Source organism: Oryx dammah, unplaced genomic scaffold (genome assembly GCF_014754425.2).
Source record: "Oryx dammah isolate SB20612 unplaced genomic scaffold, SCBI_Odam_1.1 HiC_scaffold_20, whole genome shotgun sequence".
In the NCBI taxonomy this organism is placed as follows: domain Eukaryota; kingdom Metazoa; phylum Chordata; class Mammalia; order Artiodactyla; family Bovidae; genus Oryx; species Oryx dammah.
Window position 1 is genome coordinate 53390912 of NW_024070204.1, and position 22340 is coordinate 53413251.

The following is a 22340-nucleotide window of genomic DNA, read 5'->3' on the forward strand; positions in this document are numbered from 1 at the left end:
GGGACTGAAGTGCTGACTTGGTGGATAAGGAGAAATAAAGGAGTGGTAAACTGAGAGAGATTGACTTTATAAACGGTTAGTTTATGAAAACTATCTTTCTGTAGTGACAGCCAGTTTCTTTGGTACACATATATATGTGATAGGTGGAAAACAGATCCTTTGTACTAAGTATACAGAATATACTTGGAAACTTTCTAGACTCTCTTATAATCCTTTTTTTTTTCTATTTTGTCTTAATGTATGCCTGTGCCATGCATGATCTTCTAATTATTGTAAGTTCTTAGTGCCCTGATATATAAAAAGGCAAGGCTGCTCTTATTATTATTTCTGAAATTGTCTTCGATGTTTACTTTTTTGTGTGATTATTTTTTCTCATGGGAAAATGCATTAAAATTTAAAAAAAATATGATCACATATGCTATGTATCTTTACTTTGTGGTTTTCAAAAAAAACTTAAATCTTTTTTTGCCTGTGCAGGGCCTTTGTTTTGCGCGGGCTTTCTCTGGTTGCAGCGAGCGGGGGCTACTCTTCATTATGGTGCCCAGGCTTCTCATTGTGGTGGCTTCTCGTTGCGGAGCACAGACTAGGCATGTGGGCTCAGTAGTTATGGCTCCCAGGCTCTAGAGCATGGGCTCAGTAGTTGTGGCTCTCGGGCTTTCTTCGAGGTATGTGAAATCTTCCCGGATCAGGGATCAAACCTGTGTCTCCTGCATTGGCAGGTGGATTCTTTACCACTGAGCCACTAGGGAAGCCCCCACAAAAACTTCTTGACCAAAAGAGTTATAACAGGAAACTGGAATATCCATTTGGAAACAGGTATGAGCTTTATGGGAAGAAAACCAAAGATTACCATATTACAGTTATCAGATTTCCTTATTACAAAGCAATGATAGTGATTTGATTTTTGGAAATGTACCTTTTAAATTGATAATTTGGTTAAAAAAATTATAGCACTTTCTCTTTGCACTGTGTTGCTGACTATGAATTCTCAAGATGAAGTTATACTACTCTGAAAGATTTCTTATAAGTTGAATAATGTTTCCCCAACTCCCTGGCCTAAAGGAAGCCCTCCCTTGAAGGTGATAATAAGTAGGGCTCAGCTGCCCCGCATGTGAACTCTGGGCGTCATCTGACTGTCATTCCCCTGTCACATCTCTGCAGCTCCAAGTGCGGCCCCCTCCCAGAGCTCCCACGGGGAGAGAATGAAGAAATAGTGGCCTGCTAGATAAGTTTAATTCAAGTAGCATAGATGGTGGAAGGCTGAGAAAGAGCTTCATCACGTTTGTAACATTCAGGTCTCTGTCAAGTACTTAATCCTGAGGTAAACGTGTGGCCTGAAGGTTTCTAAAGGGATTCCCCTTAAAGTTTATCGCCGTCCTCTCCACGTGACTTTCAGAGAGGGTAGATAGAATGGAATGGTGTGCCAAAAGAATTCAGGATAACTCCCCATGTTTAGGGGAAAGGTGTGAGGGCAATTTATGCCCTAACCAAACAGGACAGGACTGACTGACTGCGGCCAGTGGCAGCGGGAGACAGTTTCCAGTTGGCTGTGAGCTGTAGCTAAAGCTCTCCGTGAGGAATTGCTGCTTGTGTGGCTTGAGTGTCTCGTTGCTGGATCCTTCGAATCAGTGCTCTGAAGCCATTGGTCATGAGGCTGTAGAGAATCCCTTTGTGGTTCTAAGTTGAAGCTATTCAGCCTCTAAGGTCCCTTGCCGCTTTGTGATTTTGTGCACCCATATGTGCACATGAGCATGTTTGTACCAGCTTTACTCTGTGTGATGGGCTTCCCTGATAGCTCAGTAGGTAAAGGATCTGCCTGCAGTGCGGGAGACCTGGGTTCGATCCCTAGGTTGGGAAGATCTCCTGGAGAAGGGAAAGGCTACCCACTCCAGTATTCTTGGCTGGAGAATCCCATGGACTAGTCTGGGGTCCCAAAGAGTTGGACACAACTGAGCGACTTTCACTTTCACTTGCTCTATGATAGGAAAGAAAATCATCATCGTGAACTACTTCAGCTATGGTGCTGGTTTCAGGTTTTGGTGGGCTTTGCCATTCCCCAGAGATACTGCTGTACTGGGGCTGCCTGGAATAACGGTGGAAGGAAGGGGAAGAGTTTGTTGAGAAGAAAGCTGAAATGACCTACTCTATTTTTAAAAATTATTTTTAAAAAGGTGGGATGGTAGGGGAGAAAACTACTTGATTTTGGTCAAGTAGGAAAGTGAAAGTGTTAGTCACTCAGTTGTGGCTGACTCTTTACAACCCCATGGACTGTAGCCCTCCAGGCTCCTCTGTCCATGGGATTTCCCAGGCAAAACTACTGAAGTGGGTAGCCATCCCCTTCTCCAGAGGCTCTTCCTGACTAAGGGATTGAACTGGGATCTCCTGCATTGCAGGCAGATTCTTTACCGTCTGAGTCACTATACCACAGATTTAAAATAGTGTAATGATGGCTGATTAAAGCTGTGATCTAGGTATAGTTTTGATGTGGTATATGCATATATATATATAGGTGTGATGGTGGCATACTGCAGTAAGTGTTTTCATATGGCTGGGTAAAATACTTGAGCATGTCTGTTAAATAGCTTTTTTTTTTACTTGTAAGGTGCTGGGGGAGGGAAGTTTGAGTGACCTGAATGTTTTTACTTGAAAATAAAAAGCTGTCATATGTTTTTCTTACTGCTGTCAAGTACTACACATTTCAAAGAATTAAAATATTTTGTAGCATCTGAATGCAGGAGCTGAACTCTCTCCTCCCTTTTTTTCACGTAGGTTTCCACTTGAGTGGCACAGTGACAGAACCTGCAATACAATCGGAGCCAGAAACTGTTTGCAATGTGGCCATCAGCTTTGATCGTTGCAAGATTACCTCAGTGACCTGCAGCTGTGGGAACAAGGACATATTTTATTGTGCGCATGTTGTGGCACTGTCTTTATACCGCATCCGCAAGCCAGATCAGGTCAAATTGCATCTTCCCATTTCAGAGACTCTCTTTCAAATGAATAGAGACCAACTACAAAAGTTTGTACAGTATTTGATCACAGTGCACCACACAGAAGTTTTGCCAACTGCTCAAAAATTAGCAGATGAAATTCTTTCCCAGAATTCAGAAATCAACCAAGTACATGGTGAGTATAGACAGCCATTCTGTAGCTTGCTTCTTGGGATTATTGTTCATTTGTAAGTTTAATTCTTCTATATAAAAGTAAATTAAATATGAATTAGATCATCAACATTGCCCTTAGGTAGCTGAGGGTTTAAATTCAGTTTTGCATCTTAAAACATTTCTTCTGATGTGTTCATTCTTGAGATACCAAGCCTTTTATGCCTAGAAAGATCTCTCATTTGTTAAAGCTTGGCTCTTAAACATTCATGTTTTATATTAATACAGTTTTATCAAATACTAGATATTGGCTATGGTAAACACAAATTCACCCTTGTCAGCTGTTGTCAGTAAACTGACTTGCGTGTATTCAGAATTTTTTTCATTTTCTTAAAACAGTGTATTTTCTAAGACATTAAGTTTCTGATATGATACCGCACGTTAAGAAATAATTTATTCTTAGAAAAATACTAAAATTTGTTTAGAGAGAGTTTAGGATATGACTATTATTGTGTATAAGAAATCTCAAAAAGTTTCTTTTAAGTCTTTTATACACTGAACTGATCTCACTTATTTGTTAGCATGTGTATCAGCTATCTACGTATAGTTGAGATATGAGACCAGTTCACTCAATCCTTCCATTTTAGAAAAGTTCTTACTTGACATAGACAGTGTAAATGTTTAAGGAAAGCAGTTTGAGCTCATTTCCGAAAAACTTTTAAAATTGTGAGACGTAACACAGAAAAGTGCATAAAATATATATGTGCATATTAACAAAGTGAATCAACACCCAGGCCATGAGATAGACCACATTTGGCACTTGAGAGGGTTCCACGTGTGCCCCCGTATTTGTAGTCATCAGCTCCTTTCTGTTCCTCGTGGTAACCATTGCCTGATTTTTTTATGGTAATCACTTCCTTGGTGCTTTGTGTTTTAATATTAACATCACTGAACACTGGTGTAGTCTTACCTGATTTTAAACTTTAGGTATCTGACTTCTTTTTGGTTTTTTTTTTGAATTTTATTTATTTATTAATTTTTGGCTGTGCTGGGTCTTCATTGCTGCATGCAGGCTTCTCATTGCAGGGTCTTCTGCTGTGGAACACAGCCTCTAGGGCTCAGTAGCTGTGGCGCACGGGCTTAGTTGCTCTGCAGCATGTGGGATCTTCCCAGATCAGAGGATCAAACCCATATTCCCTGCATTGGCAGGCAGATTCTTTACTATTGAGCCACGAGGGAAGCCCCTATCTGACTTCTTTCATTCAAAGTCATGAATGATTTGAATAATCATAAACATCATCTCATGTTGATGAGGTTTATTTACATTGTTTCATGTACCTTTTAGTTCTTTCATTTTCATTGCTCTTAAGCAGCACTAGAAATACCAGTAGAAGTGCAGTGTGAACCACATGTATAATTTAAAATATTTAAAAAGAATTAAAATTGATTTTAATAATGCTTATCTCAATATACCTAAAAAATCAATTCATAGTCTTAACATTCATAAATTCCACAAAAATATTTGTATATTTCACTTCTTTTTCACATTATTCTTTGAAAATCTGTTTTACACTTCACCACAAGCACGTCTCCCATCTGACTCTCGCCAGATCGCAGGTGGTCAGTAGCCACGTGATTAGCGGCTGCCTTATTGGAACAGTAGCTCTCTAGAGAGTATTCTGGGTGTGAGGACACCATGATTTATTTGTCCATTTCACTGTTGATGAACCTTGTTTTGAATAAAGCTATGAACATTCTTTTGTAAGTCTCCTGGTGTCTTATGATACTTTTAATATGTCTTTTATGTCAACGGAAAATCCACATAACCATATTTCTTCTAGCACTCTGCATATCAGTCTCAGCTTTATTAAAGTAGCTATTACAAGGTGTATAAAGCATTTTACTTGGTAGAGTCTGCCAGTGTGGAGTAACAGCATGGTAAACAACTCTGCCACAGAAGTACCCTGGACCCACCAAAAGCACATGCACTCAAGGACTCTTTAAGTTTGAGTAGGCTTCTGCTCTGTCATACCATCTGTCTCAATTGTGTTACTGAGTGAAAATTCAGGCCAGCTAACAGTCATCTCAGAGATTTCTCAGGAGCCTATTTGTGGCTTCTTATTAAAACATTCACTGAAGGCAGAAGAATAGCATATACCATTTCTTCAAACTTTTATGCACTCCCCTTTTTTTCTTTCTTTAAAATTCATATAATCCACTTGGTGATTTAGTCCTCAGAGTTTTAGTTTAACCAGAGGTCCATACCTAGTCAGTTGTTTGTTCTGCACCTGTCTTCCTTGTTTTAAAGGATAGCAGACCCCCAAATTTCTTATCTAAGAGCTTTTAAAATCCATTTCTGCATCAAAATAGTGGGACTAATGAAGCAATCTAAGGTTGGATGTAAGAGAGTATTGACATGACAGAAGGACAGAATGCAGGTTAGCTTTAAACTGAATGTGATTCTCAGATAACTGTTGTAGGAGAACAGCTCCACAAGAGCAGTGAACTTGAGCAGTTTCTCCTGCCAGCTTTCTCCACTTAATTTATCATCACATTTGCTCCTAGCCTGGAAATGGGCCAATTACACAAGCTGCCTTCCTGCTTTCCATTCTAGTGTGACAAGTGGCAAAAAAGAAGAGAGTTAGAAAGCAGGCCGTGACCTTAAGTGATGAAATGGGAAATCTGCTCCCTGGAGGGTCTTATTTTAACTGGTAGATTGATGACTTAGTAGGGGGTGGGATTTAAAATGTTTTGCAGTTATTTGACTACATGGTCCCACCTGCCTCCAGACATCTGTACATTAAGCATCCTCTGACTCATTTTTTAAGCAGTATTTTCTTGCATGGTTTTGAGGATATATTTTTTTCTTTGAGAAAAATGTCTTGAACATGAATATTAGGAAGAGTTCGTTTTTCTGTAAGGAAAAGCATCACTTTTACCTAACTAGATAAATAGAGTTAGGATAGGATTTAGATTAGATTTTGTTAGTAGGTATCTTAAAGAGAATGAGGTTTATCTTATCTAAATCCTTTTTAAAAGAAAGCCATAATACAATTTTTAAGTAAATGCAAACTATGCTTCTAACAGTAGGTTTTACCTTTTTCTTATGAACTTGTCCTAAAGCTTCTTAAAATTCTATTAGTTGCTTTACTTACTATTTTGAAATATTTTTTAAAGAACTTTATGCTAAGGAATTAAAAGCTTTTTCAAGTCTATTCCAGGCTTATTGTTCCTGATAATTTCCTTGTAAGCTACATATTTTAAATTTATAATTGTAATAGTTTGTAGATGAAGAAACCAAGGAGAATGGTTTAGTGACTTATCCAGGATCACAGATTGAGTAAAAGTACTTGAAATACAGACTTAGTTATCGTTAATTGTTCAGTCCTTGTCAGTTTTTTACATTTCATTTTGGTTTCATAAAATTTTCCACATAATTTTGATTAGATTAAATCAATTATTGTGTGCTAAAAAGTGGCCGTAAGGTAGTTAATTGATGTTAATGGCCCTCCAGGGAGATTGCCAGTTGTAATTTTACATTGATAAGCAAAATTGTTTACCATGGTTTTATATTATAATAAAACTTCCTAGCTTCCATATTCTCAAAAAAAGAAAAGCTATTGTTTTTTCTCAGTGTTTAGAAATTTACTTATTTCTAAATGCTAACCTGCTCTCTTGGTTAATTCATCCCAGCCATTTTTTGGTCTTTTATGCTTCTTATTAATGTATTATAAATTAGTGAATTGTGGTGTCTGGACAGAACATTGAAACCTGGAGACCTAGAGTACATTATTATCTCTGCTGTATATTACCTGTGTGACCCTGGGTAAGACTAATTTCTCTCATCTTTAACATGCTCATAATCTTCACTAGCAGCATTGAAAAAAATCTTAGTCATACTTACATATGTAAAATATTAAAGAAAAGATAAGAGTTTCCATCGTGTTGGAGTACCCATAAGTAGTCATAGTTAAAAAGAAGAGAAAAGAAACCTGTTGAGGGATGGATGATAATAGAGTTGGAGGTCAGCTTGCTGTCCTCTGACTCTCTGGCATGTATTTCCTCTTCTACTTTTTCCTCTTTTGCTCTTCCTTTTGGGGACCTCCCTATGGGAAAGTGTGTACTAGGCAGACTACAACAAAAAGGGACAGATTGGGTGTCACCTGTGGCATAGGTCTCTTCTTGGGCCAGAGGGAAAGGATGTCATTTCTGTGGCCCTTTTACCCCCAGTTCCTGAGTCAGTCCCCAAAGTAAGCTGGATTCATCCCTCATTTCACTGTCGAGTGTCCAGAGATAACCATCTCAGTCAGCCAAATGTAGAAGGGATGTACAGTTGACCTTTGAACAGTTTGGGTGTTAGAGACATCAACCATCTGTGCAGTTGAAAATCTACATGTAACTTACATAGTTAGTCCTGGGTGCCTGCAGTTCCTCTGCACCCGTGGTTCCTCGTACCCACAGTTCTTCTGTGTCTGTAGTTCTGCATCTGTGGATTCAACTGGGGATTGTGTAGTATTTAATATTTATTAATACTGTTGAAAAAAAATCCTCTGTAAGTGGACCTGTGCAATTCAGATTCAGTTGTTTGAGTCAGTTCTATTTACGTGTCAGGTGAGGGTTGACACATGACATGTAAGATCTTTTCCACCCCTGATTCTGTGACTGGTGGTAGTATTCTTATACAGACACACACAGAAGGACCAACGTACCTCTTCTACCCAAGTGCGCGTTTGTGTGTTGTTCTTCCATCAGACATTTCGTTTTGTTTCAGCATGGTTTTGTATAAAACTAGCAGTATAAATTCCATTCATGCCTGTCTGTCTTGCTTAATTTAGCCTTCAAATACTTCCATGTCCCAGCCGTTGTATATATCAATCCATTCAGTCTCTCCCAGATATTACCAAACAAGTGAATCTATTCAGCCATCCCATGTTTGTTGTGTAGCTTAATTTTACTTGATTGTAAGTTCCATCAGGGCTACAACTATGACTTGTATCTTTTGGCAGCTTGCCTAAGGACAGTATTTAAGAAGTAATGGACACTCACAATTAGTTAAAAAATAACAGTGTCCTTTATTATGTAATAAAGGTCATTTATGACACACCCATGCATAGTTAAAAATCATACTTGGTGGTGAAAAGCTAAAGCCTTTCCTCCAAATTCAGGAATAAGACAAGGATTTCCACTCCCACCACTTCTATTTAAGATAGTATTGGAAGATCTCACCACAGCAGACAGACAGAAAAAAGAAATAAAAGCCATTCAAATTGAAAGAGAAGTAAAATGTGAAAACCCTAAAATTTCCACCCAAAAGCTAATAAATGAATTCAGCAAAGTTGCAGGCTACAGATTAATATACAGAAATCTGTTGCATATCTATACACTAATAATGAAATATCAGAAAAAGAAAGTAAAAAAAAGATAATGTCATTAAAAATTAAATGGAAAAGAATAAAATACGTAGGAATAAATTTAACTGAGTAGGTGAAAGGCCTGTACTCTGAAAACAATAAAACATTGATGAGGGAAAATGAAGATGATACACAGAAATGAAAAGATATCTCATGCTCTTGAATTGAAGTGATTAATATTGTTAAAATGGATATACTACCCAAAACAGCCTACAGATTTGATACAAGCCCTATCAAATAACAATGACATTTTCCACAAAATTAGGACAGAAAATCCTAAAATTCATTGTTGTTGTTGTTGAGTTGCCAAGTTGTGTCCGACTCTGTATGACCCCATGGATTGCAGTATGCCAGGCCTCCGTGTCCCTCACCATGTCCTGGAGTTTGCTTAAGTTCATGTCTAGTGAATCAATGGCTGCCTTCCAAACATTCCATCCTCTGTTGCCCTCTTCTTCTGCCTTCAATCCTTCCCAGCTTCAAGATCTTTTCCAATGAGTTGGCTCTTCACATCAGGTGGCCAAAGTGTTGGAGCTTCAACTTCAGCATCAGTCCTTCCAGTGAATATTTAGGACTGATTTCCTTTAGGATTGACTGGTTTGATCTCCTTGCAATCCAAGGGACTCTGAAGAGTCTTCTCCAGCACCACAGTTCAGAAGCATGAATGCTTTGGTGCTCTGCCTTCTTTATGGTCCAACCCTCACATCCATACATGACTACTAGAAAGACCATGGTCTTGACTATATGGACCTTTGTTGGCAAAGTGATGTCTTCGCTTTTTAATACACTGTCTAGATTTGTTGTAGCTTTCCTGCCAAGAAGCAGTTTTCTTCTACTTTGATGGCTGCAGTCACCATCCATAGTAATTTTAGAGCCCAAGAAGAGAAAATCTGTTACTGCTTCCACCTTTGCCCCTTCTACTTACCAAGAAGTGATGGGTCTGGATGCCATGATCTTAGTTTTTTAAATACTGAGTTTTAGGCCAGCTCTTTCACCCGCATCAAGAGGCTGTTCAGTTTCTCTTTACTTTCTGCCATTAAAGTGATATCATCTACATATTTGAGGTTGTTGATATTTCTCCTGGCAATCTGGATTGCAGCCTGTAACTCATCCGGCCTGACATTTCACATGATGTGCTCTGCATATAAGTTAAATAAACAGGGTGACAATAAACAGCCTTGTTGTACTCCTGTCTCAATTTTGAACCAGTCAGTTATTCAAAATAAGATTCTTACTGTTGCTTCTTGACCCATATACAGATTTCTCAGGAGACAGATAAGATATTCTGATATTCCCTTCTCTTTAAGAATTTTCTACAGTTTGTTATGATCCACACAGACAAAGGCTTTAGCGTAAAATTGATATGGAACCACAAAAGATGCAGAATGACAAAGCAATCTTGAGAGAAAAGAACAAAGTTGGAGCTGTCACCCTCCCACTCATCAAACTATACTACGAAGCTACAGTAATCAAAACAGCACAGTACTGGTACAGAAACCAGACACAGAGATTAATGAACAGAATAAAGAGCCCAGAAGTAAATTCACAGACCTGTGGTCAATTAATCTACAACAAAGGGGGCAAGAATATACAATGGAGAGAAGGCATTCTCTTCAACATGTGGTTCTGGGAAAGCGGGACAGCTACATGTGAAACAGGGATTAGAACATGTTCTTCCAACATTAAAAAAAAATCAAAATGGATTAATGACTTAAATGTAAGACCTGAAACCATAAAACTTCTAGAAGAGAACATAGGCAGAACACTTATGACATAAATTGTAGCAATGTTTTTTGCATCTGTCTCCTAAGGCCAAAAAAAAAAAAGGCAAAAAGAACCTAATTAAACTTCAGAGCTTTTGCACAGTAAAGGAAACCATTGGCAAAAAAATAAGCCCATAGAATGGGAGAAAATACCTGCAAGTGATATGACTGACATGGGATTGATATCTAAAATATACAAATAGCTCATATAACTCAGTATCAAAAAAAATAACCCATTCAAAAAAATGAATGAAGACCTGAATAGACATTTTTCCAAAAAAGAAATATTGATGGCTAATAGACACGTGAAAAGATGTTCAACACCACTCATTGTTAGAGAAATGCAAATTAAAATAGCAGTAATTCGTATGAGCAGTAATTTGTATGAGTAATAGTATGAGCACCCTCATACCTATCAGGGTGGCCATCATCAGAAAGTCTGCAAATAGCAGGTCTTTCCTGGTAGCTTAGTGGTTAGGAGTCTGCCTGCCAGTGCAGGAGATATGGGTTCGATCCTTGATCTGGGGAGATCCCACATGCTGTGGAGCAGCTAAGCCTGTGTGCCACAACTGCTGAGACTGCTCTGGAGCTTGAGAATCACAACTCCTGAGCCTACGTGCCACAAGTACTGAAGCCCAAGCCCTAGAGTCTGTGCTCTGCAACAAAAGAAGCCACCGTGATGCAAAGTCTGCACATCTCAACTAGAGAGGAGCCCCTGCTCACTGCAACTAGAGAAAAGCCCTGTGCAGCAACAAAGACCCAGGACAGCCCTAAGTACATAAATCATTTTTTTTTTAAGTCTACGAATAACAAATGTTGGAGAGGATGTGGAGAAGAGGGAACACTTACACTCTGTTGGTGGGAATGTAAATTGGTGCAGCCACTTACATTAGAGGCATTACATTACAAACAGTACAGAGGTTCCTTAAAAAAAAAACAAAAACCTACAAATAGATTTAACAATGGAGTCACTCCTGGATATATATGCAGCAAAAAAATTAAGAGTAATTTGAAAAGGTACATACACCCCAGGGTTCACGGCAGCACTGTTTATTTAGAATAGCTGAGATTTGGAAACAACCCAGCTTCCCTGGTGGCTCAGCTGCTAAAGAATCCTCCTGCAATGCAGAGGATTCGAACCTGGGTTCGAACCCTGGGTTGGAAAGATGCCCTGGAGAGAGGAATGGCTACCCACTCCAGTATTCTGGCCTGGAGAATTCCATAGACTACATAGTCCATGGGATCACAAAGCGTCAGACACAACTGAGCGACTTTCACTTTCACTTTAAAGTGTCCATCAGTAGACAATTGGATAAAGAAGAGGGGTGTATGAATACAAGTGGAATACTACTCTGTCATAGGAAAGTAATGAAAGTTTGCCATTTGTAGTAACAAGGATGGACCTAGAGGCCAGTATGCTTAGCGAAATAATTCAAGACAGGGAAAGACAAATGCTCTATGATATCAATGATATGTGGAATCTAAAATATAATAATAACAAATGTATACAGCAGAGTAGAAGGAGACTTACAGATAAAGAAAACAAATTAGTGCTACCAGAGAGGAGAGGAAAGGGAGGAGGGTCAAATTAGGGTTATGAGATTAAGAGATACAGAACACTGTATATTAAAAAATAAACAACAAGGGTATATTGTATAGTATAGGGAATTATAACCATTATCGTGTAGTTACTTTTGATGGAGTGTTGTCTATAAAAATACTGAACCCCTAAAACTAATATAATGTTGTAAATCAATGATACTTTTAAAAAAGTAACCATATAATTTTTAAATTGTTTTCTTAGAATCTGGAGATTTATTCTTGTACCTATGTTCCAAATATAAGTGAGTGACAGTTGGAGTCGTTTGATGGAGGCTTCATGTCACATCTTTCTTCATTTTGTTTCCCTGTGGATGGTCATATTCATGTAATTGGGCTTGCATTAGCACCCAGTTTTTCAGTTTATCCTAGGGAGATAATTTGGTTATTACAAGCATTATCCTTTCTATGGTAGAATGTTTGGCATTGACAGTTGGTGAAACAAAGGTATGACCTACTAGTGGTGGTCAATTTAATTAGCAAATCTATAGGAGAGAATTAAAGTTGCTTTAAATGTGCTATCTCAAAGCGCAGTAGTGTGAAACTTAAAAGTAAAAAAAAAAAAAAATACATGTTGAAAAATGTATAGAAGTAAATGAAGATAAAAAGACAAGTACTCACTGGCTGTCTTAGTCTCCAGTAACTCCCTTATTACCCCAAGGCAGCCACTGCTGATAGTGTGGTTTATAGTTTTTGAGGCAGTTTTTTGGTGCACACACAAGTATGTAATTTTTTAAAAACAGGTTTAAAACTTTTTTGTAGTTTCTTTTTTTTTTTTCATACATCATGAATACTTTATCTTACTAGTACAAAAAGGTATGTTACCGTGTTAAGTCCTGTGTAGTATTACATATTATGGGTCTGTTTAATCATTAACATACCAAATGATTTCAAAATTGTTTTCATTTTTTTCTACTATGTGCAATTCTACTGTGACCATTCTTTTTGTATGTGTGAATTTGTGCAAGTGCTTTTGAGTAATAGATTCTTAGTTAATAGTAGAAATGCCAGAACAATTGGTATGGGCATTTTGAGTTTTGTAATTACTGCCAAATTTCCCTTCAAAAATGACCAGTTTTACCATTAAGTTTTAATTAGAACTTGATGTTTTCATAGTATGATTTAAATTTCTTCTAAAAAATTGTTGAAATATACAGTCATGCACACATGACCATCTTCATATGGAAAAACATTTCATTTTAGCAGAAGAGAAGTAATCTTTGGGAAGCGTCACATCTCTGACCCAGCAGGTATACCTGATACGGTAGTACAGAAGCAGCCAAGTTACTTTAGCTCGATACTCTTTTCCTTTCTGTTTTTACCTCCAAATCGTGCCTTCTCTCATACCCTATAGTCATCTCTGACACTACCCCGACTCTCATAATTGTCAGTGGCTTGTTACCAGCTGTGATCAGTTTCCTCACCATCCCTCTCTCCTGAATGGAGGAGAAGGGAACAACAGAGGATGAGATGGTTGGCTGGCATTGCCAACTCAGTGGATATGAGTTTGAGACACCTCCGGCAGATAGTGAAGGACAGGGAAGCCTGGTGTGCTGCAGTCCATGGGTCACAAATTGTCTAACAGCACTAAGCGACTGAACGAGAACAAGTTTCCATGTTGGCTCTGTGAGCTTATTGTTCCCGTCTCCCTCCCTGTAGGTTTTTCGCCCCTTGCACTGTAAGAGTACTCAGAGTGTTTAAGAGCTTAGAAGTTAGACGGCCTACATTAGAATTCTAGTCCCTTTGCTTTCCAGCACTTTTAGTGGAGGGAAGGAACTAAATCTCCTCAGGGCTTAGTTTTCTTATGTGTAAAACATAGTCTGTAAAGAGTGCCTATTTCATAAGGTCAGGAGAGTTATAAAGGAATAAAGTTAAGTTGCTATTATCCATCATTGTGATGTGGCAGTTGACGTGAGTCTTCAGCTGGCAGTGATATCGTTGAGGAAAATATTTGTGAAGTTTTTAAAAAAAATCTCTGAAAATAATCTGAGCAAATCATTCTTGAACCTTGCAAACATAGTCGATCTCTTTTAGTAAATCAGAAGTCAGGTTATGTAAAAATGAGCCTTTCTGAGAACTTTGCATTTAATTATTTGTGTACCAAGTAATTGCTAATATATTAATACATCTGTTAGTTAGGTTATGGAAAATGACCTAACTCTTAAGCACTCTATGCTTATATTCTTCATTTTTTAATGAGCATTAGTGAATGTACAAGTGTTTTATTGCTCTTTATCCATATAAAATACATGATTATTTCTGTACGTGAATAAGTATATCGCTGGAACTTCTGAAGTAAATTAAAAGATAATAAGAGATGAGTAATAAAGTCAGGTGAGAGGAAAAGAGAAGAGGAGCTATAAACCTTGACAGGCCTATTTGAGTTCCCTGAGCTATATCCTGATTACAGTGCTGCTTATTTATTTCTTTGGCATTTAGCTACAGGGAAGGTGGCTTGTTGAGGGAGCAGAGGCTGGCGCATGCCAGGACTCCCTTTGTCATTAGCTTCCAGGCTAAACAGGTTGTCCTCTAACAGCTCTTAGAGAGGACACCACACTGCATCATGGCAGTAGAATTACATGGACTGACCACTGAGAATAGGTGATGAAGGATCTGGCTGTTTCAGCTACCACAAAATTGTATTTGGAAACGAAGACGTTAGTTATTGCCCTGAAATGAGGATTTCAGTAAGAATAAAATTTAAAGCTTTTCTCATGTGTGTTTATTCAGGATACATTGTTACATTATTTTTCAGTGGTCTTCTAGTTCTTATCCTTGCTAAAGAAAGATTTTTTTTCTTCTAAGCCTGTATCACTGAAGTTTGTTGCTTTGTCTTTTCTCTCTCAGTGCCAATGTTTGATGTCAGAATTTTTGCCTTCAGCTTGTAAGACAGGTGTACCACTGTCTTTTTAAGCCACAGACTTAATGTTTCCTATCTTTAATAGCAGGCACTAAAACTGTAGGAGATGGCATTCCTTTATAGGTCCTGCAAAAGAGGCTGAATTAATCACCTCTGCAGTGTAAACATCTGCTTCCTGCATTCTTCCTCTATAGACTGAATTTGACAATTTAATTTTAACAACAACAATAAAAGAGCACTGCTACTTAAATATAAATGCTTAAAGCATTGTTTGGTCAACCATGGTATTGAGGCAGTTAGGTCACAGTTAAGATGAAGATGTAAACTAAAGCCTTTCACTTTTTGTTTGAGTTTGTTTTCCAGCAGTTTTAAGAAAAGAGAAATAATTAAATTCCCCACTAGAATACAAAGCTGTGAATAATTCCACATACCAAATGTAGCATAAACCAGTTATTGAATATGTCTTAATATCTCAGTTTAAAATTTGCAGTGTGGTTTGGTGGTGTCCAGTGCTTGGAAATGACTGTTTTTGTGGTAAGAGACAGATATCTTACTCAATAGGTCTTAAATTTAGTGTACACCTGTGGTGGATTCATGTCAATCTATGCCAAAACCAATACAGAATTGTAAAGTAAAAATTAAAAATAAATAAATTAATTAAAAAAAAAATTTAGTGTACTTTAGTGAGTACACTGGACCCTGAATACTTTTCAATCCAAAGATCCAGAATGTGCCACCATGTTTAAGATTCCCTCCAAATACAGAATTGTGTTTTCCAGCCGCACTTCCCATCTCCACGGCCATGTTATCTGTGGCAAGGATTCTGGTTCAGTAGGTCTGAAGTGGTGCCTAAGCATCTACTTTTCACAGTGTGCCTCAGGAGTCTTGATACACTCCTGATCTTGAGAACTGCTGAGGTAAGAGTTTTGATACTGGAGTAAATCAAAACTAAAGCAGAACCAAATCAAGTAGCAGACAGGGAAGGCCAGAGACGGACAGTAGTCCTTTACGTTCATGAACTCTCCTTTGCTCTCCTCCTATGGCGTAATATAACCAAGGTAGGAGAGTGAATCGAATTCATACACTCTGGCTGGGAACAAGAGCCAATAAAACCGTTGCACTGTGTTCAACAGATAATTTCACTTTCCCTGAAGGCTTGAAACTTTGTAAAATTAAGCTTTAGTCATAAAATGCTCACAAAGATTAATTACACAGTTGTAAAAGTTACAGAGTTTATAATTATAAATATAAATAAGGGTAAAAAATATGATAGTTTTAAAATACTTTAAAGGACCATTTAACTTATATATCCAGGTTCTGGTTCCTGCCCAATGTGGGTTATATCTAATAGCAAATGTATAAATGCTTGAATTAGGTTTCTCTTTGCCTGCCTTTCTCAAAGCGAAATTCTGAGAGGTTTGTCTTTGATTATAGCCATTAGCAAGTAGAAATAAATCTTGCACATCTACATTTTATGCAAGGCTTAGGCAATACTTTAATGCATATAATCATGACATGTTAGGATTTAAGCGTTTAGACTTTAGCATTAAAGTTTAATAAATAAATTTCCTCTTTTGGGAGGGTTGTTGTAAACATGAATTTCCTGGTGTATAATGTAAAGTGTACATGTCTTTTTTCCTATAATGTTGAGTTGTGTTTAGAGTAAATTTATGTTTTATTTATCAACTAATTACCTTTGTGTGCATTCTTATGACTAAATTGTTTTCTGCATAGTCACAGAAGATTTCTAATTTTTATTACTTAATTTTTTATTCCTACATAATAGAAGACTAGGGTTGAGGAAACAGAGGCCTGTCCTTGTGCAGTTGTGTGTCTGTGTCATCTTTCTCTAGAATCAAAGAAGTGAGCTGGATTAGGGGTTGTGCATCCCAATGGGATACAGATATAACCCCAGTAGTTAATTAGCTCTTCACAATATTGTGTGTGCTTAAATTTCCCTGTAAAGAAGAAACATGCTAACAGATCCCAGTATTCTTCCTTAAATTTTTCTTTGATTTATGGTTGATAACCGCTGCCTGATGCTTTCAGGGTTCACCTTGAACTCCAAGGTTCTGGGATGTGTTCTTCAGCAGGGGAGAGAACGGGGAGACTGCATTTGGCAGTGTGGGCTGTGGACAGACAGGTCATAACCACTCTGAACCTGTGTTTCTCCTTCTATAGACAGGGGATCGTGAGCTATACTCACCTCCAGGGGACATTGTGAGAAGAAAATGAAATCTAATTCATGTGATGATACTTGAGCAGTAGTTCATTTTTGATAGGATTTCCTTCCTTGGTAGGAGTGGAATGTATTTATATCTTTCTCCCTCCTCCTTTTCCTCCCATCCCTCCCAGTACTTGATTGGCTGATAGTGGCTCTTGCCCAGCCTTTAAATGTTGGCCTTCTGTATGGTTCCATCCTAGACAATTTTTTACCCTGTACCGCATCCGATAGTATATCTAGCTCTGTACTTTAAATCCTTCCCCCTCTTCTTGGCTGAGTATGTCAGAGGTACTTCAAATTCACCACATCTAAAACTAAACTAAGGGACTTCTCTGGCGGTCCAGTGGTTAAGACTCAGAGCTTCTACTGCAGGGGGTTTAAGTTCTATACCTGGTCGGAGAACTAAGATCCTGCATACTGAGAGGTGTGGCCAAAATAAAAAAAAAAAAAAACAATAATAAAATCTGTATCCTGCTCTGGTGGTCTGTGTATCAGGGAGTGAGTTGTCCAGTGTTTTATCTAATTGTATAATCCAGAAAACCATGTCTCTCTGAGTTCCCTGATCGCGCATATCTCAGGTATATCTTTCCATTGCAGTACATAAAGAATCTTCACATTCATTTTTATGGCTGCTTAATACTCCGTGGTAGGACTGTTGAAATTGATGTGTCTCAGAGCAGAACATCTTTTACTTCCTAGAGTATTCTTTTCTCCTTGGCATGACCTTGTTGTGAATTTCCATTCGTTACTTTCAGGGAGAAAAGCCAGGCCCCTCCCTTGGCAGTGCTCTCTGCCCCTTCTTCTGTTCTCCAGTTGTCTGGTGCTGCTCTTCGCCCTCATCCTCTGCTGTTGAGTTGCGTGGACATGTATCTTCTGTTTCGTCCACACACCATGTTCCTTTCTGCCCGGGACCTCTGCCTAAGCTCTTAGTCTCACATGTAGATTCAGAGCTTCCTTTTCCTGCCTTGAGTTCTCTTCTAATCTGCTTAACAGATCTCAGCTCCATATGCTTATTCTGCCCATCCGAGGCCAGGTCAGAGCTCTCTGATACCGTCTCCTGGCTCTTTGTGCTCTTCTATGAACAATTCATTTATTCTTATATATTTGTATGGGTGATTACATTGGTATTTGTTTCACACACTTAAAGCAGTGTTTCTATGGTAGTAGATGCAACCCATTATTCATTATGAAATCAGCTTTAAAAATTAAGACGAGCCTTTAAAAAGTGAAATAGTACAGAAAATATCAGACCTTCTCACTTTTACAGAAAGGATATTTTTTGATCATACTTTTGCTTCAGATTAATAAATAGATGTGTTCATGTAAGTGTCTAGATACACAGGTGTATTGGGTATGGTATTAATTATGTTTCTTATTGTGGCTCTTAGTCAAAAACGTTTGAAAGCCATTGAACAAGATAGTAAATTCTATGAGGACAGGAATTCTATTTTGTACCCCATTCCATCCCTGAGTCTAGCAGAGGGCTCTCAGTAAATATGTTGGCTGAATGAATGAATGCACACTTTTTCAGGGAGGTTCACAGACCTATTCTTGCTCCTAGAGACTAATGGAACCTGGTCCCAAGCACATGTTAGTGATTATTTCCTTGGCCAAATGAGTCTGGGTAAGATTATTAAAAGAAGTGTGGAACCATATCTACAGATTTTTTTTTTAGGGCTTAATAAGCAGATGAAACACTATTAATGAGAGGTTTTAGATTAGTTTTTGTATTACTTAATGAATCTTAGGCCTTTAATACCATTTTATTTTATTAATAAATATAAAACAGTTTTCACTTGCCTAAATATCTGGGTAATTTTAATTTCTAAGGTAGTCTGCAGACTGTTACTTAGATGTTATCTTTTGTGTTTACTTCAGCAATAAAATATTTACACAGTTTGGCAAGGTGATACTACAACCTGGTTTAGTACAACAGCTGCACTGCCTGTTCCCAAGTGGCTTGATTTCCCTTTTTAATCTTTGGTTTTCTGCAACTAAAGACTTATGTCAGCATGTAGTTTATACAGCAGCAAATAATGGTGAAACCTTCTTGAATTAACAGAGTAAAGAAATTCTCTGCTGAGTTTACTTGGTTTCATATTTTTCTAGTGTCTTTGAAAAACATTTTACTAACAAGTCTACACAGCAGAGTTTTATAAACACAATATATTTACAATGAGACATTTTTGTTAATTTTTTTATTCTTTAGAGAACCTGTAAACTCATCCCCTCATGTACCGTCTCTGATGTTAAAAAACGGAAACGTCTCAGCTCTTAAGTCATTACCTTTCAGCTTAGCACAGATCAGCAAAGTTCTGCATATAAAAGAATAATTTCACACTTATTTTCGGTCATACATTTGTATGTACATTGAGATTGGATTAAAAAGTATTTAGGCAAAAAGTAGAGAATCTTAATTCTTTTCAAGTTTATTGTCAGAGTCCTGTTAGCACAGAGTTTTTATCTAGCATATGTGTTATTTTTTCTTTCTATTTCTAGGTGCTCCTGATCCAACAGCAGGTGCTAGTATAGATGATGAAAACTGCTGGCACTTAGATGAAGAGCAGGTTCAAGAACAGGTTAAACTGTTCCTTTCCCAGGGCGGGTACCACGGATCAGGGAAGCAGCTTAATTTGCTCTTTGCAAAGGTATGACTTTTTATTTTTAAAGAAATATTCTAAATATATACATTTGTAGAAAGTATATATGACCATGTATAGAAAAGGATAAAGGCTGCTTTGTAAATTTTTTTTTTTTTTTTTAAGAAATGGGAATTGCCTGGCAGTCCAGTGGTTAGGACTCCACACTTTTATTGCTGGGGCTCCAGTTCAGTCCCTGTTCAGGGGTGACTAAGATCCTGTCAGCTGAGTGGCATGGCCCAAGGGAAAAAAAAATAAAGTTATAATCAACCATTAGAGACTTCTGTGTTGTAATGCAAGCATTAATTTACTTAAATGTCTTTAGGTAAGATATGGGCCATTTTTGTCTTTTTTTAGTTTTTATACAATTTTGAAAAACTGTTCAATACTAAAAATAGCTTGATATTAATTGAAATGCCATTTTTTTTCAGTTTTTTTTTTAATTTTTCTGGTTATTTTTCCCAAATAGAGCATAAATTTGAATATAGTCCTTAAGATATGCTTTGTAAAATTAGTTTAATGTCAATATTTTAAAATTAGTTTCAAGAACATAAACTTTGGAGAAATAGAAACCTGGGTTTAAATCTCAGTTCTAAAATCTTGAGTGTGTATACCTTTGCAAGTTATTTAAGTCAGTTTCCTCATGTATAAATTTAGTTAAATAATAGCATATCCTTTCTAGTTGTTGTGATTATGATGTTGCATGATAATGGTGTCTTAACAGTAGTTGGGTCTTGGTAAATGTTAATTTTCATCACAAACATTTGATTGCCTAAGAGACAAAAGTTATCTTCAGTATAAGTTCATTGTGAACAGAAGCTGTGTCTGTTGCTTTTCACAGAACTTTAGTACCATGAACACATTTCTAAATACTGGATAAAATGCTTTTTAAATAATGTTAAGGCAATGTCTTTTCATTGAGGGTGCAGCCATCATTATAGATAATGAATTCAGATTGGTTTTAAAGGAACAGATAACTGTGTTCATTGATACTTTTGTTAAACAATTTCTCTCATATTCATAGTAATTAAAACCTTTTGTGGGTAAGTTTAGTCACTCAGTCATGTCTGACTCCTTGCAATCCCATGGACCATAGCCCACAAGGCTCCTCTGTCCAATAGGGTTTCCTAGGCAAAAATACTGGAGTGGATTGCCATTTCTCAAAAGAATTAAAGTAAACTGTTACTGCTTATGGCCAAAAACTAGTGTATTCTGATTAATGAAAACCCTTTAAATAAGGATTTAGCCCGGGATTTTCCTGGCAGTCCAGTGGTTAAGACTCCGAGCTCCCACTTTGGTGAGCACAGGTTCCATCCCTGGTCAGGAAGCTAAGATCCGGCATGCCATGCAGTGCAGCCTTTTAAAAAACTTTTATCTCACATACCATATATAGATTGCCAGTTTTTCAAGAATTATAGTAGTGGCTCAAACAGTAAAGAATCTGCCTGAAATTCAAGAGACCCAGTTTAATTCCTGGGTCAGGAAGATCCCCTGGAGAAGGAAGTGGCTATTCACGCCAGTATTCTTGCCTGGAGAATCCCATGGACCGAGGAGGCTGGTGGGCTACAGTCCACAGGGTCACAAAGAGTCAGACACGACTGAGTGACTTTCATTTTTCACTTTCAAGAATACATCTAACTCTAAAATTATTTCACATGACTTAATGAATCTTTGGTAATTCATAGCACTTCAAACTCTTGTAATGCGTCAGAGTCCACAGTCTGAAATTAATTACCTTTAGGCTATATAGATGAACTTGAGCATTGGTTAATAGTTCTGGGTTTATATGCTTAGTAGTAAAGCATTTATTTTCATTGCTGTTGCTGAGTAGTAGGTTAGAAATTCATCAGGGAAATAAATACTAAATTAAATCTATAACCTAAAGAGGTAATATTAAAGGTTTGGTGTATTTAGACACACAGTAAGTATTTCTTACATTCTCATATCAGTAGAAAGTACACTGCAGCCTAGTGGAAGCAATGTGAAAGAGGAATTAGATGGGCCTGCAATTGCTATTTTTATCTATGTATATATGATGTACACATTATATATGTTACATGAAGTAACAGCAACATCTAATTTTCAAAATGGCATAATTTCCAGAGTTAAGACAGATCTGGATTCTGATTCCAGCTGTTCCTCTTGTCCTTTGGACAAGTTACTTCACTTCTGAGGCATGGCTTTATAATTTGTAAAATCAGTGTTATAATCTGCCCTACTTATTATGGTTGTTGTGAAGATTAAAAGGCGAATTATAAATGTAAAACTCTGCAGCAAGATGTCCAACAAATGGCAATTCCATTTCTTTCTGCTTTTTAGTACTTCTTAAGATTACTGAAACAGCCCTCCTGGAAGCACACTCTTGTGATTCAGTGTAAAAGTGGATTCAAGTTCTCTATAAGACTCAAATTCTAAAGCCTGTGGAGAGGTGGTTCCATTACTTCTCAGGGTACAGGCCTGAGGTAGAATATATTGACCTAGAGGTTTAGGCTGCTTTATTAAAGATCTACTATTTCCTCCTCCATTTGGCTTTCACATAGAAAGAATTTTGATTAAAAGGACTCTTCCCCTCTCGACTACTGCTTGTGACCTTGCTCTACTAATTTCCTGTTCAGAGAACTGGCATTCAGCTTAGATTCCTATTTGTTGAACACATAACATTTCACGCTTTAGGAATGGATGGATTCATTAGGATTTCCTGTAGAGCAACTTAGCCTTATATTTCTTTCTTTGCTTTCTCATTTAT

At 37.5% G+C, this 22340-nt stretch overlaps 1 protein-coding gene across 1 annotated transcript in view; it reads left to right on the top strand.

Annotated features, from left to right (window-relative positions):
* Positions 1-22340, top strand: part of ZSWIM6 (zinc finger SWIM-type containing 6) — a 212658-nt gene that overhangs the window by 128710 nt on the left and 61608 nt on the right. The window contains exons 3-4 of the mRNA XM_040262393.1: positions 2770-3126; positions 19455-19603. Of these exons, the coding sequence (XP_040118327.1) occupies positions 2770-3126; positions 19455-19603 (506 nt within the window). The remainder of the gene's footprint in view (positions 1-2769; positions 3127-19454; positions 19604-22340) is intronic.